Source organism: Mugil cephalus, chromosome 19, assembly GCF_022458985.1.
Source record: "Mugil cephalus isolate CIBA_MC_2020 chromosome 19, CIBA_Mcephalus_1.1, whole genome shotgun sequence".
Lineage (NCBI taxonomy): Eukaryota > Metazoa > Chordata > Actinopteri > Mugiliformes > Mugilidae > Mugil > Mugil cephalus.
Genome location: NC_061788.1, coordinates 10,358,534 through 10,384,225, shown reverse-complemented (window position 1 = coordinate 10,384,225; position 25,692 = coordinate 10,358,534). Strand labels below are relative to the sequence as shown.

At 44.6% G+C, this 25,692-nt stretch overlaps 1 protein-coding gene across 3 annotated transcripts in view; it reads left to right on the top strand.

The window, feature by feature from the left end:
* The window catches only part of unc5cb (unc-5 netrin receptor Cb), a 105,812-nt gene that overhangs the window by 63,633 nt on the left and 16,487 nt on the right, over nt 1-25,692 (top strand). Inside the window, exons 4-8 of one of the 3 annotated variants that reach the window (XM_047569628.1) lie at nt 4,777-4,880; nt 15,756-15,936; nt 18,760-18,927; nt 19,207-19,371; nt 23,638-23,694. In XM_047569628.1, the coding sequence (XP_047425584.1) occupies nt 4,777-4,880; nt 15,756-15,936; nt 18,760-18,927; nt 19,207-19,371; nt 23,638-23,694 (675 nt within the window). The remainder of the gene's footprint in view (nt 1-4,776; nt 4,881-15,755; nt 15,937-18,759; nt 18,928-19,206; nt 19,372-23,637; nt 23,695-25,692) is intronic. The other 2 variants (XM_047569629.1, XM_047569630.1) reach the window with 2 other exon arrangements.

Sequence of the window (25,692 nt, the reverse complement as noted above, 5' to 3'; positions counted from 1 at the left end):
CAAAACCCCAGAGGACACTATGTCGAAAGCAGTGTCGTTTAAGTAGCTAGTCGTGACATCAAGGCGACGTTTTTTTTGCTACACGGTGCTTATTACGTAACACGGCTGCTTATGCGATCTTGTCAAAATTCCACCTGAAGGGACTCCTTTTATAGCATCAGCTAGATCACTGCACTCCCAACTGCTGTCAGATCGTGTCATGGCGCTGTGATTGACATGTCCTGCACAACTTTGCTGTTTTGACTTGTCGCAAACAGGGAGTAAAAAAAAAAGGCAATATCCACTTGCAATGCAAAGTGTAGCTTGTGTCAAATGTATTGCTATGAGTCAACTTGAGCTGAACATTTAGTTTGAAACTCCACTCCTCTGTCGTTATATCTTTGCTGTACGTTGTGGCAGATTGCCACGCCAATACAGAAGCACTTAGCAATCCTACTGCTCTTACTCTTAATTTGCATCCCATCTAATTATTTTCTTCATATTCCTGCCTTCACTGCAACTGTTTCCTCCCATTTACTGCGCAGTTTCCCTCTGAATCCAGCCTATTCCTCTTTATTTCAAACACCAGTAGCTCTTCATACTCCTCGTGCTATTACACTAGCCTGGTGAATCAGAATCGTGCCTCTCAGTCTCCCCCCGAGCCCACTCCCGCTGCTCCACCTCCTATAATCACCAGTGATGAGCAGCCTGCCAGCACTAACCTATCCCTCAAATCACAATGGACCCCTCTTCCCCTCCCATTAGCTTCTGCTGAATGGATTAGCTCCTCTGCTGGGCTTTCTCTCCAGGCAGGCTTCTTGTCAGAGCCGGTCTTCTATCCCGTTAGGCTAATGGAAACTGGGGTTGTTTTCCCTCTCCTCTCCCATCATCTAAACATATACAGTTTAATCAGATGGTGACTCACAGCCAGTGCCGGCTGGCGAGTTAAGAGGTTGAAGAAGCAGCCTCAGCTTGTAGGAGCCGGTTGGAGAACGAGGAATTCCTTGTGATTGCTGTTCCTTTATGGGACCTCAACCGAAGTGTTTTAATTAAACTTCATGTTGGTGGTGCATTGATTGCTCGCCAAAGAGAGACAATAAAATATGTTAACAGGGGCAAACTGAAACAGAAATGGGCGCCACAATGTGAGAAGATTCCGCGTTCAAAGCATTCAAGGTTTTTTTTTCCTGTATGTTTTTTTTCCGGGTCAGTTTGTGGATCTAAGGGATCTACAGATGCGAATGTGGGAATGAAGAATTGTTAGCCTACAGTATGTCTATCTGTTAGGGCTGTGATGAACCTTTCTGGGGTGAACACAACTTTTCCCCTGTTGCCAGCTGTGATAGCTGCCATAACTAATAGAAGGACGGAAATACGAGAGCCAACAAAGCTGATACAGAAGTGACAAAAACTGCTGCTCCTGACATTTTTCAGCCTGGCATAAAAAAAATAAAAATGGTTGCTCTATAGCTATTTTCCCCTTCTGTGATAACTCATCTCATCTGATCTTGTGCGACCGCTTATCCTCTCTAGGGTGGCGGGGTTGCTGGAGCCTATCCCAGCTGTCATTGGGTCAGTCTATTGCACCATTGACACCAGGATAAACAACCAGTTGCACTCACACTCACACCTAGGGTTAATTTAGAATCACTAATTAACTTAACAAGCATGTCTATGGAGGTGGTAGGAACTGGAGAAAATCCACGTAGACACAGGGAGGTGGTTGTGGACACCCACCAGCCTCAGCTCCACTCAGCCTCCACTTCTGTTCCGTTTTTGGAATTGGCTGGGAGTTCAGGAATCCTACGGGCTCCCGGCACAGAGGGGTTTGTCCATCTTCATATACAGTGCACGGCCTTTCTGTGTTCGACCTCTGATGAGCTGGCGACCCATCCAGGGTATACTCTTCCTCCTGTGAGCCTCCTCTGTCGGATGAAGCAGCTATTCTGTGGCTGCTGGTTGGGAAAAAAAAAAAAAAAAACGAAAAGAATGCCTTTCAAAGGTGGAACAAGGAGGAAAATTGCAAGAGAAAAACGCTGCCAACAGATTTTCTTCTGTTTCTGTTTGTGCTCTCGCAATTTTACAGCATTTATAATCTCTCAACGCTGTAATACAGACTGTTTAACTAATGATTAAAGCTCACGCTTAGTAAGCCTTCACTTTTTTTTCTTTTTTTTTAGTCAAGGTTTCCACCAGTAGCTAATGGTTCACTCAGCAAGGAAGTGTGAGGCTGGTGTAATTCAGCGTGACAAGTAGCCAAGCACACTTAAGGTAATGGTTGTCATGTGCGTATCTCTCTCTCTGGGGGCCCTGGGAGTTTGGAAGAGTTTGTGTACTCAGGAGAGAATGGCGCGACTCCCGCAGGAATGTCGACTCAGCCGGTCCCACACCCTTCAGCCTGCCGCAGCACCGTCGTGGGGTTACGAGAAGCGAGGGGAGACTCTGGAGGGGGGAAGCATAATTTAAACCCACATCCAATAAAAATATATAGCGCAAAATAATCGCTCGCGTGCTACTTGCTGCTTCATCAAGAATAATGCCAAAGGTTTGCAAGCAATAGGTGTTTAATTTTAGCCTAACAATATATAGAGAATCTGTATGAGAAGCACGAGCAATGAGAGTGTTCACATGAACTCACAAGTACTGGCCTCAATACTTAACTGTGCAATTCAAGAATTAAGCTAATTTTATGTACACAATAATGCAACCCCTTGATAGAACCATAACAAGGTCTGGTTCATCATCACAGAAGGAATGAAAGGTGATAAAACTAAACATATCTTCCACTGTGAGACATATTTGGTCCAAGCCAGAGCGTGCCGTAGTCCTTAGCTAAGCTTTGTGGCTCTGTATAAACCGCCACGCTGGAATACTGCACACTGAGCAGACAGACCAGTGCCCAGTGAGGACCAGCATACTCCGTAATGCCTTTATATGGAGAAATCAAATTAAATTTATTAGATTTGACTGTAGTGCATAAGCAGTAAATCAGCAAATGTACCGCACAGTAGGAGAATGTGTGCCTGAACTGCCTCCTCACCTGTCACAGTGTGACTGCGTATTCTTTCATGTTTTGAAAGCGGTTTTTGATATCTTACCAACAGCCTTATGACAGATCCAAAACAACAGCTTATTTCCACTGTTTATTTTCCTTTCCTTTCCTTTCCTTTCCTTTCCTTTCCTTTCCTTTCCTTTCCTTTCCTTTCCTTTCCTCCTCATTGAAAAAAAAAGACAGTTTATGTGTCCTCTCCTCATATTTCATAAACCTCTGTCAAAGAAAATGCCCCGCGAGTCATTCCTTCTCTTAATTTCATACCAGACTTTTACGGAAATTGCTTCCAATTCAACACTCACCCTTTCAGCTTTCATAATGCATTGAAATTTGTGGAATTATAGCATATTGCCCCGAAGACACGCGTACTCTCGGGTTGTACCAGGACAAAGGTTCTTGAGCTGAGTTTGTTATTTTAAGGTTCATTTTTCAAAATAACAAATGAGCCCTAAAATGACTGTAGGTGTCCTCAGGTGCTTCTGGATCTATCGCAATTGTGTTTTTTTGTAATAAGAACATGATCTAGTTTCTCCCTTGGGGGATGTGGAACAGCTGAGACTGAACAGCGAAAGTGTCTCGGTGTCAACACGGCGTCTTCCGACCTGTAGCTTGAAAATCGTTCTTGATCAGTTTGCAGCGATGTCTGTTTGTACAGCGGGCAATCATGCTCTCTTCTATATCCTTCCACACGCCGTCTCCCCAGACACTGAAGAGCAATTCTTTACTATGATAGATACGGATACTGTATCCTATAACACACTGTTCCCAAGAGTCTTTAGCGTCTTAAGAGATTTATGTGCACTTTGCCTCAACTTCTAAAGTACAAACTCTGCCATACAGTCCATGTCACACCACACCTGCTGCCGCTGCAGTCAAACGTATACTGCCATAGGAGTCAAATCCAAAATAAATGTGGTATTTTGGCATTATCTACTGGAATAAGCCTCCCTATTTTTTTGTCAGCGCACAGTGTCAATAGCGGTCCATTACCGTATTAATAGCATTTTAAGCAGTTTTTCATAGATAGATCCACTTGACAAGGTCATTTTGGGGTTTGTTTTTGTGGACACAGTCAGGTGTAGGTGGAAAATGAAATGTGCTTTTTTTTATTTTTTGTGCCGCGGTGAATGGAGCTATTCACCACCACAGTGAATGTGTCAGCAAATGGGCTTAAGTGTGTGCATGACAGGAATTTTGCAAAGGTTGTGGAAATGGTATCACTGGAGTTTGGAGGATTGATTGCAGATTTGATGCTTCGGTGACTCCAAAGTTTCAAAGTAGTACTGTAGCTCCCTATTAATTCCTTCTCTCCTCCTCCTCTCCTCTCCTCTCCTCTCCTCTCCTCTCCTCTCCTCTCCTCTCCTCTCCTCTCCTCTCCTCTCCTCAACCCTGTCCTCAACCCTCTCCTCTTGCGTATGATGCCGAGTGCTCCTGTCTCCACCTGTGCAGCATGATATATGTCTAATGGGCTCTGGTCCCCAGTGTAGCATGACACCTTCAGTAATCCTCGCCTGTCAGCTCCACTATACCTGCCCTCCAATACTCCATTAGGGCTCTCGTGCCACAAAAATGTTGTTTTTTCATTGGAGGGCAAGCGATCCCTTCTCACTACTCTGCTTTCAATGTGCTGAAGACAAAGAGAGGTAGAAGAAACCATAATTGGTCTATGTATGTAATCATGGGTGCCCATTAGTATAATACACTGTAATTCTGATGCACAATGTGCCTTTGTCTGTCATCCATAGACCTGAGGAAGACATTTGACCAGGAACCTCTTGGGAAGGAAGTGTTGCTCGAACAGGAAGTGTTGCTGCAGTGTCGACCACCTGAAGGCATCCCAGCCGCTGAGGTAAGGTCGGAAAGACATTTCGCCGAGCCGGTGCACTCCGGCTATTAGGACAACCGCATTATTTGAAGATAATACGGACACCTTACCCGCAGAATTTTACCTCATATAAGCTCAGCCAAAAGCTCTCACCTCAAATCCAATAAACTGACTTCTCTGAGAAGAGGTTTATGTGATTTTCACTGACATTTTGGTATTAGCTGAAATGTCACCGTCGTTTTTAAGCGAGGTGGAGAATACCCAACGCCCACAATGCTGCTGTATAGGCCACAACATTAAAACCACTGGCAGGAGAAGTGAATAACACACAAACGGTTTAGGAACAACTATAAAAAAAAAAGATGAAAAATTGCACAAAGTGTTGACTTGGTCTCCAAATTGGAGACCAAACTGATCAAGTATCAGTGGGATGCACTAGAAAAAGCCTGATCCACAGAGGCCCTTCCCCCTCAACCCATAGGAACCAAAGGCCCCCCACTAACAACAATCTGTTACCGAACACCACAGTTTTAGAGGCAAAAGGGAGACCTACACACTAGGTATAATGTTATACCTCATCGGTTTATGCAACATATGTATTTGTAATATTAATATATTTATTTGGTAATACAATGCTCTGTTTTTCTATTCTTCGTGGAAACATTAAGGCTGTGTGTTGATTGCAGAGTTTGCCGCAGTGCTTTTATTATTATTACTTCTTTTTATTTGCCTGTTTCAGAGGTTGAAATAAAATAAATCTGACACAGTTCAGCGCACAGGTAAGGACATTTCGCACCGCTGTCTGAGCTGTTAAGGTTCGCTGGATGCTTCCTCAGCACCACCCGGTCACTGCTGTTCGGACGAGAGAAAATTGTAATTATCTGTTGAAGAAAAAAAAAGAAGAAGAAAACCACTTGTGTCCCTGTGCTACCGAAGCACTGTCTATATCCCCTCCCTGCTTTACTTCCTCGCCGCCTTACGGTAGAACACAGTTAGAACGGCATTAGCAAAGGCTCAGTTGAGACTGCAGGAACATAAATAGAGGCTGAAAGCAGGGTTTTGATGGGTTGTGGCGTTTTTTTTTTTTTTTTTTTTTTGAGTTGGGGGTTGGGGGCTGAAGTCTGTAAAGGCTTGTGATTGACCTGGAAAAGCTGAGTTAAGTGAGTGGAACTGCACAGCATTTATCCCCCGCTGAAAGTGCTGACAAGCTAAGTGGACGAAAGTTTAGGACTGGCAGAGTCTTTTCATACAAGCCGGGCTTCAGCCTGATAGTGTCTCTCTAACAGCCGTATAATATTGGTGAATCTGCCCGTCTGAGGTCTCTTTCGTTGCTGGATTGGCTCCGTGCAGTGATTAAAGACTCCGCTGGGTGCCAATCACCGCACATCTCGGCTTTCTGAGATAAGGAGTTGCCATGACGATGCAGATGTATGCAGAGAGTGAATAGGAGATGTTTTTCCAGCATCATTAGCATCTTCAGTTTGCGGTAAGAGAATGAGCATTTTTGTGTGGTCACTCGACATCAAGTCAGACGTATATCTGCCGAATTTAAGTCGGTCAGGTTGTATAGAGAAGATACAGCATATCACAATTCTTGATATGATGTGCAGCAATAGTGGCAATTAACTTTCGTCCAAACTTTTGTTGCACAGAAACATCTGGAATCTATTTGGATGAAGCATTTGTTGCTCAGGAGTTAACTGTAAGCATTTTTTCTTGCTGTATTTGGCATGTAATGCCGTAGCTGCCCATATTTCCTCTACAGGATGCGATTGGTCTGGCAAATACAGCTGCAGCTCAAGGTATCGCATTTATATCCTGATAAAAAAATAATGTAATTGTTTTCTTTTGTGTATACAGAGGCACACGCCCTGCTCCTTTGGTTACTTCCACTTAGCTCATGGCTGCTTACAAAAAACAAAAATACATCAACTGAGAGTTCCTTTTTTTGATTTTACATTTTTTTTCTGAACTCGGAATGAGTTGCCTCATGAGCAGGGGAAAAAGGGACAAAACCGAATCCTGCCTTTTCATCTGTGTCTGTCAGGCCTTTTCTCACACGAGCTCGCCAGAGAAAGAGCCCTCGGAAAAAAGCAGATGGGCTAAGTCTGTGGTTACATATGAATCTGCAGAAATATGCAGCAGCCGCTGTGGAGGGAAGATCTGTCATATTTCAAGACACAGAAAAGCATGGAGGGGATGAGAGGAGGCTGGAGGCAGAAGGAGAAGGGGCTGTTATGGTTTGTCAGGGCTGGATTCAGCGGGCTGTTGTCAGGCCTCCAGTGAGCTGTCAGCTCGCTCTGTGGTTTCTTTACAGGCCTTTGCCCAGTGAGCAAGAGGCTGGCAAGATGGCAGGCTGTGGCTGAGCCGTAAAACCCATACTCTTAGAGCACTTTTCTGTAATCATATGGGCTCTTTGTGATGGACGTTGTGCTGTGTGGCAAAGCTGTTCTTCCATGAAAAGGCATGGCATAGCAGACATGTGCTGCATTGTCACAACTTCAAGAACAGCCAAGGACACGTTGCCGAAAGCTCAGCTGAGCGTTGAGAGGCTGTTCATCCATCCTATAGAGCGAGTGGTGTGATCGCGGCTGACCAGATGGCAGAAATAGATTCACCCCCGGTGAACTGGAAGGAGGAATCCGAAATTGTCGCTTCCTGTTTTGAAAGCAGAATAAGAGTTTCATGAATTCGGCATTTCATCCAGTGTGTACGAAGAGTAACGAGGTTATCAAAGCCATCCAAGTGTGCAGGGAACTGTCACAATGTTCCATCTTCCATCCGCTGCCTCCATCTTCAATTCATTTTTCTTTTTCTTTGAGTTTTCGTATAGGCGTTTTGTTGAGATCAGCTGTAATGCAAAAACAAACTTTTCAGCTGTTTGAGACTGTGAGTTACCTAAGTACAACTCCCCCCCGCCGCACACACACATAGACATCCACCGTGGTACGGAGCCCACGTTCTGAAGAATCAAAGTAAGCCAGTCATAATTCATTTTGATCTCCCATTACAGAGTAGCTGCGTGCTGTTTGATGTGAGCCGCTGTCAGTCTTGTCTTCTGTCTTCCCTCTTTTCACATAACTTATATTAGAAGTTGTCATGATGGTTTACCCTAGTAATGACATCCTCTGATTCTCTTTAAGTGGTTTTGATTTTTTCTTGGCTCTCCGCGTGGGCTGCCCCCGAAAACCGAACATAATGCTGAATAGTGTGGATTGTTTCTGTGATGATGCAGCAAGTTTTCATAAAAAAAAAGAACGAAAAAGAAATCATATGCGGCCGTTCCCATCAAACAACTCCTAGGTTTTGGTACTCGGAGTTCAATCTGAGGTGTCCCAGCCTTCATTTTTGACCCGTTATTCACAGTTGATGCATAATTTTTCTGAAGTACAGCTAGTCCTTGAGTTGCGGACTACACACACACACACACACACACACACACACACACACACAAAGAAAACAAGCAGCAGGCGTTTATTTTGGCTCTCCCCGCGACCATTACCAGTGGAACTTTGGCCTTGGAGAACTGAAACACAGCGAGTGAGGTTTCTGAAATAGCACAAGGATTCAGTCATCTGAAAGTCTTGCATGGCCCGAATAAATTAGACACTCAACAGGCTCCCTAGAAATCACTGTTATACGTTTCCATAGCCACGCATTTTTGATATATGCTTAACCAAGAGCAGAAGGAAAACGTAACTGTTGTGGCTTTGCTAGGAAGAAGAGAGAAGGGGCAGAAAGGGCACCGAACACTGTTTCACTGTTATATGGAGTTACTGGCCGTGCGCTGCACCTAGTCATAGTAATAAAGGTGACGATGGGGATAGAAGCCTTTCCATCAGCTCAGTGCAGGTCCTTCCCTTTGAATGCCTCCATTAAACATCTGAAGGGCCTCTACACAAGCAACAGTGGCCTCTTTTCATACTGGAGAATATGTGGCAGGCACATAAAATAGAATGCGGCTTTATTGTTCCTTTTCTCCCGCCATGCCCTCCATCTCCATTTCGGGGCACTTGTCACGGCCGCGAGACAAAGACAGGGGTTCAGAGGTGACGTGGCACCGCGAGCCGCCAAGCCTGTTTCCATGGCAGCGTGATTTTAATTCAGGCATCTCCTCAGTCAGCCGGGGTCCTGCCGTGTTATCAGGGGTAACGAGTCATTGATGCTCTGCAGGGAAGGGGGCCCCGCTGCCATGATTAAGTCCATTGGCTTTACTGAGAAGAAAGCCAGGAAACACAAAGATCTTTACTTCACACTTACTCATCCAGCGGAGTGAGAAAACTAAGCCAGATGAATTTAAACAGCTCAGGAAGCAGCCAGAGCCAAATTCAAGATTTCATGCGCAGTCCTTTTGCTCCAGTTGGAAGAGCAGATTTTGTATTTCCTTCGCTAAAAGTACCTAAAATGTACCTACCTCAAATACCTCGACTGTGGCACATTATGGAGATCCACTGTCCACGGTTTCCAAACGTTACATCATGTAAATGCCAGTGATTAGAGTTTATTTTAGGCCAAGTTTCACTTAATAGGTCATTCGAAGGCATTCCGCAACTGGTAGCTCATCAGGTCACCTTGTCAAAAAAAAAAAAAAAAGCTGAGTGCTTCTTCCCAGTAAAAGTTGTGCATAGTCGAATTATGAGGGGTGCCAGGAATGTCAAGAGTAACAGCCCTCCATTGCCCAGTGAAACAGGAAGTGCATTTTCATTAAGGTTACCCATGGGAGAGGAGGTGTCAAGGGGCCAAATCCCTGTGGCAACCAACCAAAAATTGCCCTTCAGGCACTCACCTGTCAGTCACCGCAGCTGTCCTGTGAAAAGCCTGTGATTTACTTTAATGGCCCACATTTGTGAGCTCAGCTTTCCTGTGTGAGTCACTGCCTTTTCTATCGTTACCTCAGAAGGGTCAAGCTGACATGGAAAACTTTATGCCCATACACTCCACCAGACCTCTTACATACACACCAGTCAAAAGTTTGGACACACCTTCTTCGTTCAGTCCGGCGAGGAGCTGCGTCCAAGCTTTTGACTGTGTGTAAAGAGAGCGAAATATTATTTAACGCGCGACAGCGACCGATGGAACACGTCCAGCGAACTACGCGGGTTTATTGGGAGACTAACATGTACTGAAAACTCCCATGCAATTTTATTGTGTTTTAAATAAATGGCTCATCTTCCTTCGCAGCCTTTTCCCCAAGCGCTCGAGGTACACACAGCCTATTTCTTTACAGATATCACAAACAGCATAAAGGCGCATTTTTTTCCAAGCAAACGCGAATCGTAAAGGAAAGGCAGATTGCTTGGGACCAGGTTGTTTCCTTTGACGCAGGGAATAAAATGAAATAAATTGAGGCAGTTCTCATTCTGGGGTGTTCTTTATCACCTTAAAATGGTCATTGAGGTTTTTCGTGCTGTGAATCTCTTCCAGTTCACTCCTGGTCCTGAAGGTTGAACGGCATACCGAGCAAGTTCTGACCTCTATCACAGCACAAAAACCCCTCTCCCTGGCTGGAGTTATCGTCTAAGCTTCTCCAGGCCAGCGGAGACCCGGGGAGGCCAACGACTGTGTGCGAAGAGTGTATCAAACTTGTAAAGCTTGGGATTTAGTAATGGTGTGTGCTAGTTTATTATTTCACATTTCAAATCAAATGGCACGGGTGTGCTCGGCCTCTCAATACACAGCTTGTGCTTGTCCACCCACATCCGAGGGAATTTATCAAAAGCAGGACTTGGCTGCAAAACTAAATATACAGTATAATGGCGCAAATCCCACGCGACACATCATTGCCAAAAAAAAAAAAATGTGATCGAGTCCACGTAACTAAGGATGATGTAGACGCCAATAATTATTTAACCCCCCCTCCCCAAAAGGGAGTGAAAGATAAGAAATCGTGTTAAAGATGCGCCCTCCTTCACTTGCAATCCGAATGGTGAGTGATTCTGAGATTCATATTTTAGGAGGCAAATGGGCTGTGCAAAAGAAAGCAGGAAAAAAAAGCTGCGTCTGGCTAGCCCTAGAGCTAGTTCAGGAAATGCATATTCTCCTTCAGCCGACTGTGGAGAGCTGAAGGCAGGACTGAGTTGGAGGAGATCATTACTCCTGGCCCGAATCTCAGTGATCCATCTTCTGTACGGACACCTACGGTAGCAAACCACTCCCACTCCACCTCTGTTACCTAACGTCCTCCTCCGCCTCCTCCTCCAACACGCATACAGATATAGATACAAGCAGGTAATACAGGCTCGCACGCACGCATCTTTGCATCTCATCTCAAGATATAACACCTTTGTGCATTTTTACCTTGTTAATATTTATACAGCGCACATTTCCATAGTTGTCATGAAGGCAGATGCAGTGCGTATGGCTTGTTGTCTGGCAGTGAATCATTTAATAATCAGTTTGTAACATTTTGTGGCTCATTCTCCAGGTGTGTCGTTCGTGCCCGGAGCAAATATATGCTGCGAATGAAAGGGGAGATGAAATGAATTACACCGGCGAGATAGTTAAACTTCACGTGGAGAAGCAGGAGAGCTCATAATGACTTCTCTGTTGAGTCTCACACGTTGCTGTGGAACATTTTTTTCTCACCGTTCGTTCTTTTCACTCCCCTTTTCCACCCCCACACGCTGCTGTACACTCTATTTCTGACACAACAGCGATGAGTAATGAATGGTTTTGCTTTGCATTGGTTCTTAACAAGTGAGCGGATTGTATACAGTGTGTTCTGTGGATTTGGCTAATTAGTGCTGTGCTGGCACACCCTGGCAGAGCACACAGAAGCATCCCACTCAATGGTTACTCCTACGGCGCTGCCGCAGTCAGGGCCGCAGCCAGCTATGTTTTGCAAGTGGGAGAAGGAGTGACAGTGGAAGGACACTGAGGCTGGGCCCTGATTCAGGGGAAGGATTCTTTAAAGGACACAAACCCTAATGGTGGTGCATTCAAAACGCAGTTGAGAGACGGTCGAATCGCCCTGGGACCAAATCAAATGGTAGATTCTTGTCCATATGCAAATTTAGTTCTAGGATAGAAATATCGGTCAAGGCCACGGCAGCTCCAATTTCTATTTTTAATGTTCACAATGGATCATATGTGCGTGTGAAAAGGCGCCAATTGTAGCGATGACCAAAAGAAAATTGCAGTTATCCTCAGCTTTACAGAACCTAGTAGCATCTTAAAGCTTATTATTTAGGTGCCACTCCCTTCGTCAGCATGGACATAATTGACTTTTTTTTAGCAGCGAGAGGTATTTTTTGGTGGAGGCTAAACACAAAGCTAAAACTGAACGGTAACTCTTGGACCATTGTTGCTCAAAGTTTGTCGGATGTTTCCTCTTCGAAAGTCGGTAATATGTCTACGTTGTGTTTACTGCACAAAAATCTGTTATTTAGACTGTAAAAATAGGAAATCGGTGGATTGTGTAAGTGGTGGCCGCTGGACATGTCGAAACTTTGCTAAGAACTGACTCATTCTCCCTCAAGCCTCAAGCAATTACCCCTCACATATGTCATCAACAAATTTAAGATGACCCAGCCCCTTAAATGGGATCCAAATTTTGTTTCGCAGGAAAAGTTTATCACTGCTTAAAACCCTTGTGTCTTACTTAATCTGTGTGTATAATGTAATTATGCATGCATCCTTTGCTATATTTGCGCTTCTTCATAAACCAACTCTCCTTGGTCAAATCCATTTCTTCTCATTCTTACAGAGTCCTCAATACTTCAAAACAAAGTCACCTGTTTCTAACTCCCTTGTCCGTCCTTACCTATCAACTATGATGTATATATATATATATAAATATATATATATATATTGGCACTCTTGTGACTGCCCTCCCGCATGTGCACCTGCTCTCCTTCTCACTCATCCATCTTGCGTCTCCATCTCTTCCTCCCCAGGTCTACGTTTCCATCTTGCTGTCTTTCTGCTGTCGCTCTCTGTCACTTGGCTGTCTCGGACCAGACAGCCCTCTCTTTATGACAGCTGACATGTGGCAATTTCCTTTCGTTAATGACAAGAAATGTGCCAATTACCTCTCCGGATGTTTCACTGCCAATCAGTCGCTAACGAGCTGCGAGTGTGTGTGTGTTTGTGTGTGTGTGGAAGCTGGTGTGTGTGTGCGCGTGTCGAGTCTGCTGGCGTGAGAGGAAGTTGGACAAACGCGATGCGAGACGAAGCCTTTTGCAGAATTTTAATCATCTCTGAGATCGCTCCAAAAGTTTGGTGAAGACGTTGGCTTACCTTTTCATCCCGGTTTTTTATATAATGAGTCTTAATTATAGTCGTTACAGAATAAATGATTGGCGAACTGTTGCTCGCGTTCGCTCGCTCGCACACGTTCCCACTTCTGACAAACGTTTGTACTTTCTATTCCTCGTCACTCTGCCTCCCTCCCACCCCTGCATCTGCACTGAAAAGCTCTTTTGTTCAATTTTTAATTACCTTCTCATATGAAAGTGCTCTTGACATCTGAACGCGGCACGTTTTGGAGAGGCGGCCTATGTGATTGGTGCAAAATTGGATAACCACCTCTTTGTATCACCTGTCAATCTGGCACACTAAGAAGAGACCTTTCACTTCCTAATGACCTGCGCTCTGCGCACACTGGCGCACAGGCTAAAGCGGAAAACACTTTTTCGTGTCAACAAATGCCTTTGTTTCCCTCGTTTGCATCATCTTATTTTAATTTATTCAGGACTTGTGTTCCCTCACTCTTCAGCATGCGAACAAAAGATGCACAAAATGGCAATCAGATCGCTGCCAAATCTTTGTTCCCTAACCGTGGGGCTCCTTCTCTGTGATAGTTTCCGTCGAATGTTTCAGTTTTATCTATTAGTAAAGATTGATGGCGGCACACTTGTCAGACACAAATTAATACAGTGATGCATGAGGTTAAATTCCTGTAGCCTCCTCGCAACATGATTGACGTGATAGTGCATTATTGCTTTCATTTCGGCGGGAGCAAGAAAACTTATTTACTCCATTTTTATGTGCATATAAAAAAATGGTACTTTATGAATTATAGCTGCGAGTCGCTTTTTTTGTCGAACCCCTCCGTGTGTCGCTCTGACTCTGAAAGTCGAGACAGATGTCTAACTGCCATCACAGCGGATGTCAAAATGGAGCATTTGCTATGAAATTAAAGCGGACGCCAGTAGCGCGGCACTGAAGCAGCTAATTATGCGGTATATGTTCACGTATCATATGTGGATGTGCTTTAGCCGAGGCTGACGAAGTGGATAAAAGTGTTATTTGCTGTTGTCTTCTTGACGCACGAGGAGTCACCGTGCGTATTACAGCACTTCCAGTAATTCATCCACATCTGCTGCTAACGCAGATTTGATTTCTGCAGTTGAACTCTGTGGCAATAACGCTGCTTCCATTAAGCAGCTAGACAGGAATCAAATGAAATCCTCAGTGGTTTCATGCAAAAACATGCAAGCCCCATCGAGAAACAATGGATGAATGAATGAATGCAGCTCCTCCTCTGTACGTCGCGATGTATGCTGCTCTTTATTACGCTGAGACGGCTTTCGTTTCGCTTAGCAGACAGCTAGTGATGAAGTCATATGCCTCCCGGCTGCATGAAATTGATTCAGCTGATACATGTTTATGAAGGAAATCGCTCATAAGTACCAAATCGGCAGATAATATACATGAAGCTTATAGAGATCTCCTGTAAAGCCCTGCTGATATTAAGTTTGCGCGTGGTGTTTGTTCAAATGCACGTGGAGCCAGGCGTCTTATGAAGCTGCCTGATGTAAGCGTTGTATGCGCCGATTTGAAAGAGAGTGAAATAATTGCACGGCGAAGTATTGAAAATATTTTCCTCCACAGCCTCTCCAGCGTGCTCCCACTGGATGGGGGAGCCGGCAGCCTTTGCAGAGGTGTGATGCTGATGGCATCTCTGATATTCGCCGTCGCCGACTAACGCAGAGTGAAGCTGTTGGTGCACATAACCCAGCGCATGTCACAATCGGCCCGATCTTCCCTTCTGAGAAAGTTCTAACAGCGCTGGCGTTATAACAATGCCCGATGTGTTGTACGTATCTGCAGCACTACATGCGGTTTCTGTGTTGTTTCCTTAGAAATCCAGCAACAACAGTGACTGTTTTGTCTTGGCAGGACTCATATCGGGTTATTGCCCCACTTTTCGAGATACTTTATCTCTCCTGAGAAAGAGCCTTTATAAACATCCCGCTTATCTTCACCCGCGCTGCTCCTTGGTGTCTTATCTCTTATCAGGGCCCTGCTCCTCATGGGCTATCACAATACACAGGAAGTGAGTTGTTTGCCAGGCCTCCTCATCAGTGGACAGTCTCTTTGAAGAAATCCAGAGAACCAGGAAATACTTTTGAATCAAAGTGGCTGTGGAGTGCGAGGCGGCACATGTTCTTCTTTTCAAAACGCTAAACCTTTGCTCCTCTCGAGGAGAGAAGCGGATCTCGGTGAATTGCGGCCAAATAACGTCTCCAAATGATCCCCTGTTCTGCAACAGTGCCGGGAGTTCAATATCGGTATCATTTGGAGAAATGAAACTCGCATGAAAAGGTCAGAGAGACTCTCGGCTTTAGGAATTGTGGAGTTTTCTTTTCCCTGCTGTTTGACAGCGCCGCTGTTACTGTAGTGCTTTGTTCGAGGGGGAGAACGAAAAGAGCATGATAGCTATTGAGTTGTTGCAGCAGGACCTCGGAGTTGTAAACAGCTGCGCTCTTAAAGAGCTCTGACAGACACCAGAAAACACCATAGCTGTTTAAACGCTTCTCTGTGATTTTCTTTTTTCGCCGCTTTAATGAGGTCGGCCCGTCTCAGATCTCCTCTCGCATCGTCCTTCTGAAGCACCTTTTTTTTTTCCTGTCTCCGAGCGTTTTTGATGTTTTCCTCTCTTTGTTTTCTTCTCAGGTGGAGTGGTTAAAGAACGAGGAGGTTATTGATCCCGCCGATGACAGGAACTTCTACATCACCATCGACCACAACCTGATCATTAAGCAGGCCCGCCTCTCCGACACCGCCAACTACACGTGTGTGGCGAAGAACATCGTGGCCAAGAGACGCAGCACCACCGCCGCGGTCATTGTCTATGGTAATGTGCTGCCTTATACTTAGCAACACAGTAAATGACGCGTAATGACCCTCACTATAATCAGTCAATCAGACTTTGTTTGTAAGATTCACTGATCCGAGGAGGTTAATGAACATACAAAGTTGTGAAATGCTCTCCTAGTCCCACTGTGCCACACATAGCAGAATACACAAAGCAATATATAAAAAGAAGATGTACAAGTGGAATCTGGCAAGCTTTAACTGTACGGAGAATGTGTTCTGTCATTGCACAGAAATAGACTGATCCAACCAAAATGCACCACATGACGCCACAGGAGATCATTCCTGCCTGTGGCCATCAAACTTTATAACTCCTCCAGCTCAATGTTAGTCACTCTTAACACTTCAGACTCTGCTCTAACTTAATGTAACCTCTTTGTGCAATATCTTCTTTTTATGCATCGTGAATTTTAATTAAAATTTTCGTTATTTTATTCTTTTTCTCTCCATTTCCTCGCGACTGCCGCTTTACGGGAGCAACGGCAGCAAAACCGTTTCCTCGAAGGATTTAAAAAGTGTCCTGATTCTACTGACATGTGCAACAACTGTACAGGATAAACGCACGTACAAAAACTGACTTCATTCTTAATTCTTCTCTAGTCTTTACTAGGATCCCTATTAACTGTGGTCACGTGGTCACTTGGTGGAAAACACATAATAGATCAAATATAATAATTCAACAAATAAGTGAAGACACTCTGAGTGTAAATCAACCAACAATAACCAAAAATATAGCGTATCCAGTTGCTTTCTATGTACTTATGTATATAGGACTATAGGAATTTATGTTTAAGTAACTTCTTAGAATAAAATCTTCTGCTGACTGTATATAATGAGTGTACATTTTTGTACAGGTTAGCACGGTGCTTAAAGCAACTTAACCTTCCAATCCTGCTTACTAGTCGCATACCAATTATCGTTGAGCAACAACACTGACGGAGAAGAAGGTGTCGAATTCCTTTAAGAGGTCGCCCGAACTCAAAATGAAAGAGACTCTGAATGAAGCAAATCCCCCTCCATCCCGCAGCGCGTTACATTCACTCAGGTTGTTTCCGCCAGAAGGTGTGCCAGGAATGGAAGATTTGTGAATTTCTGAACTGAGACAGAGATGCTGATGTGGCTGAGCCCTACTTTAAAGAGCCCCCCCCATCCCCCCCGCTGTGGTTTCACACAGACTTACCCACCGCCTCCCTAACATCAACTAACGTGACGGTTATTGCGCGGCGCGGCTGCGAAGCTAAACTTCAACGCCTGCTGGAGGCTACTCAAGACAGAACAAATGACACATGAAGCAGATGCTCATTTGAACTTGAGACACTTTAATTTTTTTTCCTTGTGTGTGTGTGTGTGTGTAAAATGACTACTGGCTTATAGCTCATTTAGCCGAGGCCAACCGAGTTCATCTTTTGCTTGATAGAGCTCATCACGATACAGTAGATTTACCTCTGGGAAACTCTCAGCTTCACACAGTGCATACCAAATTTATGTGCACTTGCGTTTTACACTTCCCTGTACAGTGGATTGCGTAGTACTGAATAACAAGGCAAAAGTGCCGATGCTGTCACTAGGGTTAAGTTTCCAATCTATAATTTCCTCATCCCTTTTTCCTTTCCCCCTCGCGGACTTGCTGGAGGTTGTGGTATTGTTAGCATCAGATTGTTGAGCTACTATGGTTACGGTTAAGTGAACACTGGCAGTAACGTAACCAGCTGGGGGATCAATGTAAGGGCGAAGCGCAGGAGAGCAAGAGATTTCACTGGAGCACTCTATCAGAACCAAGTGCCAAAAAAAAAAAAAAAAAAAAAAAAATTGTCAGCTCATCCTTTCCCGTTTCAAAATGAGATTCTCCCACATTTACGTACTGTTTGCCATACGATAAAGCGTTCGTACTCGCCCACAAAGAAAACACTATGAGAAAACCCACAGGATAAGGGAGTATTGTGACTGATAGCTGCGATGAAATAAAAAAAGAAAAAAAAAGAGAAGGCTAGGCTGTGTGTTTGTAGCCCAGTTTTTTCAACCCACATCAAGGACGCCGAAAAACAGGAACACAAGTTGATAATAACAAAAAGGGAGCAGGAACAGAAGACGGAGAGGGAGGGGAAAGAGAGAAGATGGAGCCTTAATCTGCAGAGGGAAGAAAGCAGACAGTGAAGAAATGTGGGGTTTTGGCGCTCTTCCCCCAGAGTCCAATATTTTGGGCTTCACTCACAGGCACGTCACATTCGGAAAGCCGGAGGCTCCGAGGGGCCCCCCGTTCCACCGTCTCAAATGCCACAGACTTGTTCTCAGCCACAAGCTGTGGTGTCACTCTGCACTGGATTTAGTCACTGACAGAGATGGATGAGAGAGGGAAGGGAAGCATTAGGAGGAATCAGCGAATGGAAAATGCAGCAATCTGACCAGAATTTACTGTCTGGCTGCGTCGCGGAGTAACGACCTGAGATGGAAGGGTCAGAATGCAAAAAAAAAAAAAATAAATAAATAAAAAAATCCACACAGTATCTACATGTTTCACAACGGGGCGTGTAACTTGAGATGTTAATGACGTATTGATCACTGAGGTCAAACCCAGTGGAATTCACGTCATGTTATTATTGTATCTCCTGGTAGTGTTGCTGCATAGATACAGATGTTATGTATTATGTGTTTTACTTAATCTGGACATTTCATAACCTTTTATGTCCTCTGACTTTAATGTGTTTTTAGTCTTCTGTTAGCCTATTTAAGAAAGGTTTGAGAAGTAAAGACAGGAATCAGTGTGAATGGTATCTTAACATGTTTTGTTATGGACTGTTTGCAGTGAATGGTGGATGGTCCACTTGGACAGAGTGGTCGGTGTGTAATAGCCGCTGTGGCCGCGGCTACCAGAAGCGCACGCGCAGCTGCACCAACCCAGCGCCGCTCGGCGGCGGAGCCATCTGCGATGGGCAAAGCATCCAGAAGTTGCCGTGTAATCCTCTCTGCCCAGGTAAAGGGGAGAAAAAAAAGAAAAAAAAGAACAATACGCCCACTTATTAGCAGGTGGAAAGGTGCACAAAAAGTAAATGCATAATATGTGATGCATCTCTGTGTTTGCATATTTCACTGTGTTCGTGCCTCTGCGCTTACATGTGTGTGTGTCTCTCTCCCACATATTCCCGCTGTCTCGGTCTCCGCTCACCCACCCGCGCGCTCATTTGTCCCCGTCTTCTCATTTGCCATGTCGTTCACTCGACCCCCGTCTGTCCTGTCTGTTGTGTCGTGATAGTGGATGGCGTGTGGACAGAGTGGAGTAAGTGGTCCACCTGTGGGACAGAGTGCACCCACTGGAGGAGGAGAGAATGCAGCGCCCCGGCACCCAAAAACGGTGGGAAGGACTGTGAGGGCATGGTGCTCCAGTCCAAGAACTGCACCGATGGGCTGTGCATGCAGAGTGAGTACCCGACTAATCCTCTGCTACTCTCTCTGACCTGCCAACCAAAAGAAATCTCTTCACCCTTTGACCAGGAAAGGTTCACCGTGCTCTTTCATCACCACGCTGTGTTTCACATCTTCACATGACGCTCTGTCTCTCACACAGTCTGTTTCACTTCACTCGCAAAGAAAGAAAAGCAAGGAAACACCTTTCCGTCTTCCTGTGCTTGATCTCTTTAATTTCACATAACAAACACAAGATTTCAGATGAAAGAAAAATTAAAATCTGCACAGCTTTTTTCCTGTGTCAGCTCTGCTGCTCATTGATGTTTAAAAAATACCACAAGAGGAAGCACTCCTAATTATAATTATCCTTGTCACAGGCTAAGCATTTGGGAGTTGCGTTTTTAAAAAAAGAGTAAATCATTATATGGTAATTACAAAAGGCAGACACAACTACTAAGCTGCTTTGATTGCTACCTTGATTTAAACACTCTGGATCCTTTAAGTCCGATGAGAGGACACACAAGACCACTAAGTGGTTAGTGTAAATCCTGGGCAATGTGCACTGGGAAGCGGGGAAGTGCTGTACAGAATTATTTAGTGTTACGGCGACTTCAAAGTACACGGAACCATGATGTGCCAGTATTTTACTGCATTGGCTTTGCTGTTTTGTTGCTAACAAAAAAAACAAACAACACAAAACCAATTTGTGGTACAGCCAGATATTTTCCTGCAGGCAGCAAAACTGTTTTTTGCTCCTCTTTCATCCAGTAAGTTGCAAAAACGAGCCACGGAGATCGTAATCATGCTGCGGTTGCTCTGATGCATGTGATTACTGTGGTGTCAGGTTGTTACAAGGTAAAGTATTTAATACCCTGATCCGTAGGTGGTACGGGGGGGTTGCAAAATCGTTGGTTGATTAGATATTTTTCATATATTTTTTTAATTATCCCCCACAAATTTAACTGTCTTTAAACATCAACACGAACCCAACATATTTCAGTAAAGGGACGAGTGGAGGCAGCACTTCACTCAGGGTACAGGAGCCGTCTCTACAGCACTAGCCCAGACCTGTCAATCGAAACCTCCTGTACGCAGAAGGCCCCGCCCCATCACTGCTGAGCCAATCACATATTAGACGCCGGCCCTGTCAGGTTTCCCGCAATTGGCTAAAAGCTTATTCAGTCCCCGCTGGAATCCAAAAGCAATATTAGCAGAAGAGAAGCTAACAGTGCAGCTTGTTTATGTTCACGGTAGTTGCACGGCCCCCATACTGTTGCACATGTTTGAAATAAAAAAAAAATGAATATTTGAACCTGTGTACTGTTTGAATAGCTTAATATTAAATGCAAAATGATAATAATAATGTATATTTATGAATAGCACTAGGCCGATTTTAACATAGAACACATATAGTAAGTAGGGGTTCCTCTGTCCTAATCTTTATCCGCTATTCTATCTTTGCTTTCCTTTCTGTGACGATGACGATGAGACACAGAGAGATGATGAGCGCGCTCCGAACTCTGCACGCTAACCGAGTTAAACTCTGCGTCCGGTTTAATAAAGCTCCTCTCCAATAAACATCTTTGAAGGTGTTAGACCCACTCACTGTCACAGATGCCTCCGTCGTTCGTATAACCTATTGCAGATGGCGATCGTGACACTAATGATATAACGGAGGCTCGGCTGCTGGATGTCTTGAATTTGATACAGCTGCCAACTGCCGTGCGCGGCCCATCTGAGCCTTTCCTGCACCGTGGCGTTGTAAACTGCTACCTGCTGCGTGGTGTTGATGTTGTTTGGTTTAGGTTTCAATTGACCTCACAACGGCAATCAATATGTATCTTTAGATGGAGCCGGCTAATGGATCCGCATTCCACTGTCCAAAGTGAATACATACCGTACTGAGGACAGAAAACTGTGACTTTAGTCCTCCATGATTAGTGGGAAGCATGTGGAACATCTTTGAGAAGGCTGAGGCAGACTTTGTCTTATTTCATTTCTTTCTGTGGCAGCAACATATATCCACCCCACACTTCCCTGCCCTTCTGCATACCCTTTACAGCTCAGCCTATCCCGAAAGCATTAGTTCTTGGTAGATTGATGGCCAGTTTGCAGAGAATATAAAGCCATAATGATATGGATTTAGGATCATTTCAGGATTGATTTTTTTTGGAAGCGAAGAGGGTGAAGCCACTTATGTCAATGCTAATGACCATTTCCACAAGCATTTAGGAGAACGGCCCATTATCCGAAGGCTCACGTTATGGCAAATATGATTGGGAATGCGAGTTGTGTGCAATCTGAACTCACCTCGCGCCGCTGATCCGCTCCCACCAGCGCAGGGCTGGGACCTGAGCAAACATGTGTCTGTGGATTCCGTTGCAGCTTGATCTTATTTTCCGTTGTTTGAATTTATTTAAATCGTTTCAATTGCAGTCCATCACAGAAATCCACCGAAGGAATCTGATACAACCAGAGCTTGAAATAGAACTTCTGATGCTCTGCATCCGTTGCTGCACATTGTAAAAACACAACTGACCCGAGTCAAAAAGGTATGAGTTGGGTTATAATTTACTTTGTAGCTTGTTTATCACATTTAGGCTGTCCAGGCATTTGGGTGGGTTGGATTTAACGAAGTTAAATATCTTCAATTTGATCTGGAAAGGTTGCACTCCGTGTTTTCAGAGGGAACTTCCCAACTCGTACCACATGTATAGTTTTCGCCGTTCACTGTGGCTAGCCTGTCTAAATCTCTGTCTTGGTGCTCCCCTTGCGCCGTGTCCTCCTTGATTCTGATGTTGTTTTCCAGGCCTTTGGTAACCCTGCTCTCAGACATGACATTTTCTTGACATATTGATCGAGAGAAAGGGGAACGCGGGCTCCAGCAAGGGCACACGCTTTATTGCTATCAAACACCAGAGACTGAGCAATCATGACTCTACGTTTCACATTTTTTTCCTTTTTTTTTTTTTAAACTATCCCTTTACTTGAGGTTTTGATCAAATCTAAATAAATGCATTAGACTTTTATTTGGTATAGATTTGATATAGATTCGTCGCAGAGAAGAAGTTGAAGCAAAAGTTCATCTTAAGCTCTTCAAATATCATGAGTTTTGACAAATTGCGGTGTTTTCCCCTTCTAAGTTGGAAATTTGTCATGTTCAGGGGAGTAATGGTTAAAACACAGAAAATGATTTCCTGTACCATCATCCCCTCTTCCTTCCCAAGACTTTGTGTTGTCAGAGAAGAATAATCTTCGCCTGTCTGGGGATCTGAGGTTTCCTTTGTAGTCCACGCACTGAGGCGTGCTTTTACTGGCTGCACCGTAGACTCAGTCGGGAAGGACAGAAACTCTACAGGATGGGTTCAAATGGGCCATCAGTTAGACTGACCCTAACAGCCACCCCCCCCCCCCCCCCCCCCTTCTCCAACCCGGCATCCCGGTTGCCTGATTACATATACACACCAGCCCCATCTATCAAGCCATTGATTTTCCTGTCAGTCCACTTGTCTGCCTGTGGCTCTCCCCCTTTCCAATAAGGACTTCATTGTTTGTATAGTTGTTTATGGATGTCCCAGGGAGACCGAATATTATGTGCACTTGTGCACTACCCCTGGCTGTCATTGTACCTGGCTTTCCACTTCATTTCAGCTTATAATCCAGCCACAATAAAGACAACCAAAGGGAGCTGGGACCAAAAACAATCTATGCTGAAGATTTTTTATTATTATTCCATTTTTTATTTATTTTTTAAATCTCCAAATCGCTGTCCTTCCGTCAGCCTTCTTCCATTTCCTGCTTTCCTAACATAATCGTTTCTTTTATCTCATGCGCTACCCTCTCCATCCACCTTCCAGTGACAGATCCAAGGCTGTACGTTCTCTATTGACTCTGCTGGAGCTCACACTTTATCAGCCCCTCCACTCCCCTCACCTGCCAGCATCAGTCCTCCCGCTGCTGCCGAGGCACTAAGCCCCGCTGATGGATCACGCCACTCCCTCACAGAACCTCCATGTTCCGCCTGCTCCCCTCATCCATCTCCATACCCTACGCACAGATATGGAGGGGGGGCGGGACCAAATCAAGAAAGATCGCTCCTGTTGTGTCATCACTCGCGCTCATGAGTTTGTTGCTGTCTCATTTGTTGAGTTTGTTTTTCTGTTGGAAAATTTGATTTTCATCATACCTCTCCCCTCGTCTCCCTCCCTCCTTCCCCCCGCCCCACACCCCTTACTTCCCCCCGCTCTCCCTCCCATCCACAATCCCTCCTCTCTTCAAGGTTCCTTATATCAGAAGTCGTCTGATGCAAAAGACAAGAGTGATTTGGGAAACACATGTGAGTTATTATTATTATTTTTATATATAATTTATTTTTGCTTCATTTCTACCTTCATTTACATGTCTGTCTTTGTCTCCCATTCCGTTTTTTTATTATTTTATTTTTGTGCACAATCTGAATTTGCAGATAGATAACTGATGGCAACCTTTTGCAAGTGGTAATTTTTGCACCGAAAGCACGAAACGCTTCATGAAAACTTGGCCCATCATTGTGTTTTACTTAACTTGCTATTTCTCAAAAATGAAATAAAAGCAAAAGTCTTGTGTGCATAGTGCAGTAAACCCAAGAAAAACCCAAGTCGAAATTTCAGCGGCTTTAATGTTTTCCGTCTTCCTGGTAATCCCAGAAGGACTCTTGAAACCTTTCTTGCAGGAGCCCTTGTTCCCCTTGTTGCTGAAGATAGTTCTTTGGGACTCCTGCTGTTATGTATTGTGCTGGTTATCATGATGCTGATTGAATTCGGGACTGATCCGGTGCTTCCCTCGCGGTGTAACAGACCAGAGGAGACTCTAAACATTGAAAGCACCCAGAATATTTGCGCGCCGCGCCGTGTATTTCTCAATTATTCTCCGACTCTCCCCGCGTCTCACCCTCCCTCCGCAAATCTTCCGGTTCCTCACGCAGACACAGGATGGAGCGCTCAGTAATCCCTTTCATTTTCGTGTCTTGTACTTCTCCCTTTCCAACAATGGCTCGCGTTCAAAGGGATGTATTAATCTAAGTGATACATTTTAATGCGCACACTTAGCAGGTTGCTGCCTTTATCATCAAAGCCGCGGACGGGAGATTGTTCGTGTGAGGGGATATATGTTAAATAACTGCGGGAAAGCTTTGCAGTGGGGAACACAGTGAAATTACATTTTCAGACTTTCATCATTGGCTCCCTGCTCTGTTTTCTATCTGTGCGAGAGGAAGGATTAAAGACCTAACATATAGAAGGGTGTATCTTTAATGTAGTGTCTCAGACGAGGCTGAATATTGATGGTCTGGACGTGTACAGTATGTCAGGGAAGTAAAGCCTTATGCAGTAAGCTTTAATTTTCTGTTTATTCCGCAGGTCAAAGATCATGGATGTCTTACTGTGTTCAACTGCATAATTAAATCTAAATTAATTCTATTAAAATCTATTTGTACATAGCAACGAACATCAAGCCATAACTAGGAAAAACAGCTCTGCAGAGCAAGTACGTGATGAAAATGACGCGAAATGTATGACTTTCACAAGCTCCCTGCTCTTGCTTCCATATCCCTCAGCTCCTTTATCCTCCTTCGCGAAAGAGAACACAAGACACACAGACTGAGTGCCATCTGTATCCCCAAGACACATAAGGCTAATTTACACAAATGCTCAGCCATCATGCTCGTCCTCTCGGTGCCCTGTATGGATTTGTGGGTCACACTGCCATCTACTGGTGCATATCCTGTGCCATTTACATACTCATTCCAAAAACACGGAGCATCTCCCTTATCATCATGCATTTGTTCTCGTATTAATAAGTATGCATTTATGTGCTTTGGTGTTTGAGTTTTTGGACAGCCCCCCTGACAGGTACAGTGCACATTCATATGCCGAGCAATGCACGGATACCTGCTCCCACATGCCTCCTGCCTCTAAAGAAGAGTTTCGCTCCATTTGTCAACTTGGTGTGACAGTGAAGGACATTCCTTCTCAAACACCACAGAGAGTTCAGACTGTCAGTAGGCATCCATTAAAAAGGTCTGATCCGTAATGAGTGCCTGTCTGAGTCCAGGCTTTCTAACAACCGCATGTATCCGTAGCAGGGCTGCTAATCACAGAGGTTCTCTCCAGCTGGAAGGTGGACAGAAAGACTCTGGGAGGGAGACGGAGATGAAAGGGCGATTTGAGCAATGCAAGCTATGTCTAGATCTTATCTGCAGTGTGTAAGAACAAAGACGGAGACAGACTCTGAACTCCAACGCGGAGCACGCCAATTTAAAGATGAAAACGTCTATATCGCCGTGCTCAGAACTTTT